At 40.9% G+C, this 7,409-nt stretch overlaps 2 protein-coding genes across 2 annotated transcripts in view; one reads left to right on the top strand and one right to left on the bottom strand.

Moving 5' to 3' along the window:
• Nucleotides 1–598: 598 nt before the first annotated feature.
• On the top strand, nt 599–4,315 carry LOC107733495 (uncharacterized). The gene has a single exon (XM_016545130.1). It carries the CDS (start codon nt 599–601, stop codon nt 4,271–4,273), a length of 3,675 nt encoding a protein of 1,224 aa, XP_016400616.1. The 3' UTR covers nt 4,274–4,315.
• A 1,865-nt stretch (nt 4,316–6,180) lies between these two features.
• Nucleotides 6,181–7,409, bottom strand: part of slc23a1 (solute carrier family 23 member 1) — a 21,274-nt gene continuing 20,045 nt past the window's right edge. Inside the window, exons 12-14 of the mRNA XM_016545126.1 lie at nt 7,047–7,190; nt 6,843–6,938; nt 6,181–6,744 (exon numbers count right to left, since the gene is read on the bottom strand). Coding sequence (XP_016400612.1) covers nt 6,482–6,744; nt 6,843–6,938; nt 7,047–7,190 — 503 coding nt within the window. The 3' untranslated portion in view covers nt 6,181–6,481. The remainder of the gene's footprint in view (nt 6,745–6,842; nt 6,939–7,046; nt 7,191–7,409) is intronic.

The raw sequence follows: 7,409 nt of genomic DNA, 5'->3' as shown, positions 1-7,409 counted from the left end.
TTCTTTTTATAGATATCTTGTCTGTTGACACAATTCTTTGACATTTTTTCCTTGATTTCTCATTCAGATTTAACATCTCAGAGGAGTTTCAACAAAAAGGAGAAGATTTTGGGTGGCTTGGATCAGGTGAGAGAAGTTTTAACATTGGGTGAGAGACTCTTTAGTATACACAGCATTTCCTTTGACAAACACGGTTAAGTCAAATACAATACAATGGAAAGAAATGAATTCATCACAAATCAAATGCATGAGACTCTTATCAGTGACGCTGCTACCATTTGAGTATTTAAAAAATAATTTTTTAATACACAAATAATTTATATTAACAATGTGTATACATATGATTTTTCTTCTGTCTAATTTTAAGCATCTAAAAATACAACTCTATTCTTTTTATTTTTCTTAGAAGCAGTCAGGCTGGATCTCATGTTTCATCTTGATGCAACATCTCATTTTTTTAAACCATAAACATTTCAGCACTTGCAATATAGGTCTGACCTGCACATCCACCCCACACTAGTGTGTAAATCGTCCAGTATTGCATCAGAAATTTGCAGACACCACAGAAGGACATTTTTGAAGTGGCATTTAAAGAGAAATGTCTAAGTCATCTGCATCTATCAACGAAAAAAACAGTCTGTCTCTCCAACAAAGAGATGAAGGGGAAAGTGACCTAGAGCAGACTGATGATATCACGGATGACTCGGCAAGTTCATACTACACTGCTCTTTGTTCTCTGAGTGAGTACAGTGAAGCTTTAGGGGACACAACACACACTGTCTCTACAGAGCGTCCTGCTGAAGGTGGCACATTTGAGTTCTTGGACTGCATTACCACTATGGAAAGCATCACTTCAAGATCCTTGATCACAGAAACCACACTATCACAGGACTGCAAAACACAAGAAGAGAGGAGTACAGAAGTGCTCCCTGATGTGTCCCAATGTGACCAGGATAAACCTTCATCAACTGAGAGAGCATTAGAATCTGAGTCAAACCATCTGCTGTCAGGTACAACAGCAACAAATGTGGATTTGCAGTCTGTAAAGGCAGCCTTTAGGAACCCTGTGCAAAAGCTGGATAATTCTGACGAGCTTAATTTATCAGGAGAAGATTCATTGGTTAAACCGAGGGATTATTTTGGAGGCAGCAGGACTGTATTTCATACTAACATTAGAACCGCTGAGGAGCACAGCTCCCCAGAACCCATATTCACTTCAAACACTATTTTGATAACGCCTGGGAGAAATCAATACAGCAAGGGTAGGGAACAGGAGCATGGTGGCACAGAGCCAAAAGAGAACCACGCGACACAAAAGCAAAGACCCAGGGAACGTTTGAGTGCACCCAGGCTTGAGAGAGGCGGGCATATTCTGGGTCATACGGATTCCGAGCGTATCCCCGCAACCAGGCACCAACACCAGCTACAGAGACTCGCTGATACTCGGACGTTGGAAAAGCAGAGCCGGCAAGGCGCCTGGCAATCCAGACCACTCTCCTGCAAGCTGTGTAGCAGCTCTTGGCAACTCTGTCACACTACAGACAATACCAGAGGATCAACCAGCATGGGAACAAAGCTTTCTGAGGCCAGTAGTAAGGTGGGGGCCCTTGTTAACCAGGCCCAGGTAAGATCTTCCTGTTCTGAAACTGACTACATGCATGTTTTCAGTTCAAGCTGTAGGCCCTCAAGTCAGCCCTCTGCTGAGGAAAACCACAACAATTGGACAGATGATGTTCTCTCTTTTACAATGCAGATGTGTTCAAACACTCAAAACACATCTGCTTGCTCAGAATCCAGCAGCTTTGAGTGTGTTGATGTGGCATTGGAAACCACAGATGAAGTAAACCGGGGCTTAAAGACTGTGCCCAAAAGACAAATCCAACTGAAGAGACGGGACACAGCAGAGGCGCATGCCAGAGAGAACAGCAATCAAACCCTTCAGGTTGCAAACACACCTGTGCGTGCCCGGGACATATTTCAGCGTCAACATAGCACCCCTGCAGCTTTTAACCAGGGGTCCCATGTGGCCGATCAAAGGTCAGTACAGGCTGAGCGAAAGCAAAGGCTTCAGAAGTCATTTTCCTTGGATGAAACATCCAGCAAAACCCAGATGGCTTCCTGCATCATAACAAATGTCCTATCAAAAAAAATGCAACATGAACAGAATCTTCGCACCTTGGATGTTTCTGATAAAGCTTTTGCTTCTATCAAAGTGAACAACAGGCCTACTAGCACTGAGGAATGCATTTATTTGTCTGGCAAGGAGATATACGCTGAAACTACCAAACTAAATCAAAATGCAACTCTTAAGAGGGAGGCCCAGAGAGAGTGCAGCCCTGTTCAAAAGCACTGCAGTGTTAACTCAAAAACACAACCCAAGCTGCTGAGCAAACATGGCTTCAATCCTCTTTTAAGCACAACTGGCAGGTCTGAAGCTCAAGGCAGTGGCACTGAAATAACCGACCCTTCAGAGAATGAGAAAGCAGAGAAGTTGTGCCCAAGAGAGGAGGTGTTGCAGCTGCCTAACCTGAACCCTGGAGGGAAGCTATCCTGTGACTCAGCAAAGGGCAGAGCATGGAATTCGAGTGCAGTAACAAACGTAGCCATCAGCACACAGACCTCTGTGAAAACCACACCTGAAGAATGTCATACAGGGCAAGGAATCCATAAACAACACAATATGACCCTAACCAATGTGCTGGAAAAGCAGGAGCAACAGGCTGGTACCATGGAAAGTACACTCAGTCCTACTAATATTGCATGCCTAATCTCTGATTTGGAAGCAAAAGCAGTGGATAACACAATCCCGCAAGCTGATGAGAGCAGTGTTAGAAAGGAGCAAGAGAGTGACAGAGAGGAAGTCAAGTCACCAGGAGAGTCTGCAATCCTAGGTATGCAAAGCCAAGGCAAATTGAAAGCCATGGCCCCTGTGCATGTAGTAAGAGACATGAGAAGCCTAGTGAAAAACACATACAACATGTCCTTCAAAGGCGCAGGGGAATCAGCCCATGGAATAGATGTGAGTGCTCTTTTGTTTCAGCCATCAGTACACAATTTAAGCAACAACAAGGGTAAAGGTAAGGGAAAGGGATACAGATCAGAAGAAAAACCCCTGGTACAGAAAGTCACTCCACCTCTTTCACTGGACAGAAGGAGGGATCATTCTGCAACGAGAGGATGCTCGACTAAGATAATGCCTCCTGTAGAATCGAATGACAAAAGTCATACTGTTGGATTTACAAAGGTCAGCCCAATTAGTATAACCACGGCAAACAGCTGTGCCTTGTCAAAGCCCTCAGAGACACAGGATAGCCAAGTTGGCATGAGTAAACCTGATGTTGTAGTCAGCGATACAAACTTGAACCTGACAAACAGGACAGACCTGGCACTGCAAGCTAAAGAGGAGGCCTCCACTGACAAGCCTACAAAAGGAGACGTGAACAAGGCAGAGCATGAGATGACCATCAGCTCTGACAAACTCTTCCCAGTAGCTCTGCAATATTGTCCACCCACAGCAAGTTCTGAGCAACAGGACTATGGCAAGATAATCAGTGATGGCCTCCAGACCCCATGCCTTCCTCCCAGGTCACAGAGTTCAGTGGGGCCTCTGTCTGCTTGCGTCCTAACGGTTGCTTCAACACCCATGGTTCCCTCATATTATTACAAACCCAATCCGCTGGGTTACCAGACAATCTCTCCTCATATTGGAGCCGTTCATGGCTATGTTCAAGGGCCTGTCATGTTTCAAACACCTCTTTACAACCAGCCCTCTGCATCAAACAGTCATACCCCCCTACTGAGATCCCTCTCTGAGGATGGAACAACGTTAGTGCAGCCAACAGATGGCTCAACCAGTCAAGCTCAGAACGGGGAAGCAGGGATGAAAATATCTTCTCCAGAAAGCCAACACAACACAATCTTTGTTGCTCCCATGAGTGCAGAAGCCAGGCTTGGGGGTACAGGTGTGCTGTATCCAGAAGCAGGAGGAAGTGTCGCAGCAGGACAAACTCCCCGCCAACTGTTGCTCGACCCGGAAACCGGCAGCTATTTCTATGTGGACGTGCCTCAGCTGCCACAGCACAAGATGCTGTTTGATCCAGAAACTTGCCAGTATGTCGAGGTCCTACTGCCACAGCAGACGCTTCCCAGTGCCGTTTTGCCCACACCCTGTGCCATACCCTTTGCCTCTCTTCACATCCCACCCATGTACACCCCACAGTGCTTACCTTACGTACAGTCACATCCTCAGGTGCTCCCACCACCAGGACAATGAAACCTGATGGGACCTATAGACTGTAAAAGACAATAAGTCATGCCCAAGGATCAGATTACCCAGTGCCTATTAAGTGCTGGAAAGGAGCTGTTTATAAGCTTCTGGATGAGTGAAACATGTTGACCATCTGCTGCCCTGGCCTCAAGGCATCAAAGCTGAAAGCGTATTCAGTTAGCACTGCATTCAACACTCCTTGCTTCGTAAAGGCTACCTCTGGACTTGGCAGCTGACATGGGTGAGACTGATTATATCTGTTGAAATGTTGTAAGATGCATATGCATTCACACATTCAGGCTACATAAACAGAGCAGGGGCTTTGAAGGGAGAGGGGCTCAGATCACCTCTGGTATGGGCAATTGAGACTCACCAAGGGACTGGAGTGTCTTGAGCTTGTTTAGAAGGAATGACAAAGGTCATGATTTTGTTATTGTAAATTGTATTTATATTTACTAAATGGCGGTTTGAGCAAAACCATGGCTCTGCTTCATGTAAACAATGGCTTAGTTAAGCACTTCATGAGAACACTTTATTTTTTTACATTTGTAAACTTAAACAGAATTTTAGTGTCTTATCTTGTATCTTTTAAAAATTGGTAACACTTTATTTAAGGACCAATTCTCACTATTAACTAGCAAGCACATTACTAGCATATTGGCTGTTTATAAAGCATATATTAATGCTTAACTCTGCATGACCATATATAAGATCCCTTAATGCTAACCCATACCTAAATTTAACAACAACCTTACCTTACTGATTATTAGTATTATTAATAAGCAGCAAAATGAGGCAAAAGTCAGAGTTAATTGTTAGTTAATAATGAGAATTGAACTTTAAAATAAAGCGTGACCAAAAATTTTGATGTGAACTGGTTTCAAAATCAATTTGCCCCAAAAATGTGTTAATTGTTCTTCTACTGACACCTGACACTTGTTTATGAGAGACCTTTGCTTTAATCCACAGAGCCGTTATCTGAGATTCAGGATGCCTTATTGACTATATTTAACTGATACTATTGGCGCATGACCGAATGTTCTGGTGTCAGATGTGAACACAGTGAGAGGATGGATGAGAATACATAGATATTTCCTTAAAAATCAATAGAGAAGATTAAACAGGGCCGAACCTTCTGGAAGATTTTTTTAGACCAAACACTGCAGTAAATCAGAACGTCTGGGCTGTATGGAATCAGAGCCACTACATAATGTTTTAGTTCCCATGTTTATTGCCGCATTACTGTTTGTTGTTAAAAATGTCCTTTACAATAAGGTTCAGTTGGTTAAAATTAGTTAATAATGTTAGTTATCATAATCTGACAATGAACAGTACTTTTACAGCATTTACTAATCTTGGTTAATATTATTTTTTTTACATATACCCATACATTTTAACACTGTAATATTTAAGATGTATAAATTAAAATTTGTAACATAAATTGACAATGAACAATTCTAATAAATATTATAAATAATTCATTTCTAAATAAAATGAACCTAGGTTAATAAATGCTGCAAAAAATGTTAATTGTTAGTTCATAATACATGATGTTTTTCTAACCTTTTGAACCTTTTTGTAATGTGCACAGACAAAAAATATTTTAGACAGACAGAAAGACATTAAAGTTAGATTTTAATACAAAATAACTTAAGCACATCTTTGTCAAAACTGAATGTCCACATGATCGTTTGTTCTTTGGCTCTTATGGAATACATAGTACACTTTTAGTATTTATAAACATTATTAGTTACAATAATATGTATATCAATTATGATTTCTGTGTATTTTAAATATGTAATTTTTCACTATTTTCTGAAGCTAAACATTTCTGAACACATTTTGTTTAGTGTTAATCACTTGCATATTTTGTACACAATCAAGAGGTAATAAATAAATAAAAAACTTGACCTTCATTTTCTTTTGAAGTAATTTCAATAAAACACGTAATGCTTTATAATCAAATCAAATCTTACATTTGGTTTGATGTGAAAAGAACAGAGACCCTTTGTTCTCAAACTGTTCATTCAAGTTTTCCTTTAAATATATGCACCCATTCTCTAATGGTGCATTTTTCTTGTCTGTTTTAGATGCAAAATTGAAGAAACAAATCAAAAATCTTGACAGCAAAATTGGTGCTCAGTTTTGAAAAAGGTTCAGCTTCACCCAAACAGCATACATTATATATTAAACCAAGTCAAATAAAAAATATGGCTAAATTTTGGTGCAGACCATTTCAACTGGAGCATCAATCACACCTTCCTTTATTTTTATGTCCTCCTCCTCCTCCTCCTCATATTTGCGACATGATGGCTTAAAGCCTCGGAAAGTGGGACAGATTGGCAGGTAGCGCAGACAGCCCAGCTTCCGGACCAGCCCCATCCCAATGGGAAAGTCATATGTATCTGTTTTTACTATTCCTGCTCCTGAATAATTCTCAGCCGCCCATTCAATGAGACCTCGCTCTTTTCTAGTGCCTGCACACAAAATGTAGAAATGATGAATGCAGAATGGCATGTGCCATGGTATTTATCCAATGCATTTGTATATTTGTATACGTAACGCTTTCACATACCTGGGATTGTGTTATCAAGTACAAATGCTATGAATCCCCCTACAAACATCTCTGTTGTCAGGAGCACTGTGATGATTTGGTCCAGCTCTGCTACACCTGTTAAAATCAATCAAAACATGTGTATTCACAGTAATAGGTGACAACAGCCACAGCATTCTTACTGCAAAACAAAATATATCAGAAAACACCATCTGGCATATCAACCTGTTTTAATGCTGCCTGGATGAGATTCCAGGTAATTAGGCAACATGAGGCCAAAAAACATGGAGAAACCCAGAACGAAAAGATTTCTGGAGGAGTTCAGATCCACACTCTGTAGGTTTGACAGTCCAACAGCTGTAATCATACCTGTGTACAAATTAAAAACACACACACAAAAAAAACAAGTTTAAACTACACAAAATACATATACACTACAGTTCTGAAGTTTGGGGTTAGAAAGATTTTTTAAACGTCCCTTGAGCTCACCAAGGCTGCATTTATTTCATCCAAAATATAGTGAAAACTGCAATGTTGTGAAATATTATCGCAATTTAAAATAACTGTTTTCTCGTTTAAAATATTTTA

This window comes from Sinocyclocheilus rhinocerous, unplaced genomic scaffold (genome assembly GCF_001515625.1).
Source record: "Sinocyclocheilus rhinocerous isolate Xijiao unplaced genomic scaffold, SAMN03320098_v1.1 scaffold69, whole genome shotgun sequence".
Classification (NCBI taxonomy): domain Eukaryota; kingdom Metazoa; phylum Chordata; class Actinopteri; order Cypriniformes; family Cyprinidae; genus Sinocyclocheilus; species Sinocyclocheilus rhinocerous.
The sequence above is the reverse complement of the archived record's forward strand: the minus strand, read 5'-3'. Positions and strand labels throughout refer to the sequence as shown.

Coding starts and splice junctions, on each gene's coding strand:
- LOC107733495 (XM_016545130.1), top strand. CDS start 599: ATGTCTAAGTCATCTGCATCTATCAACGAAAAAAACAGTCTGTCTCTC.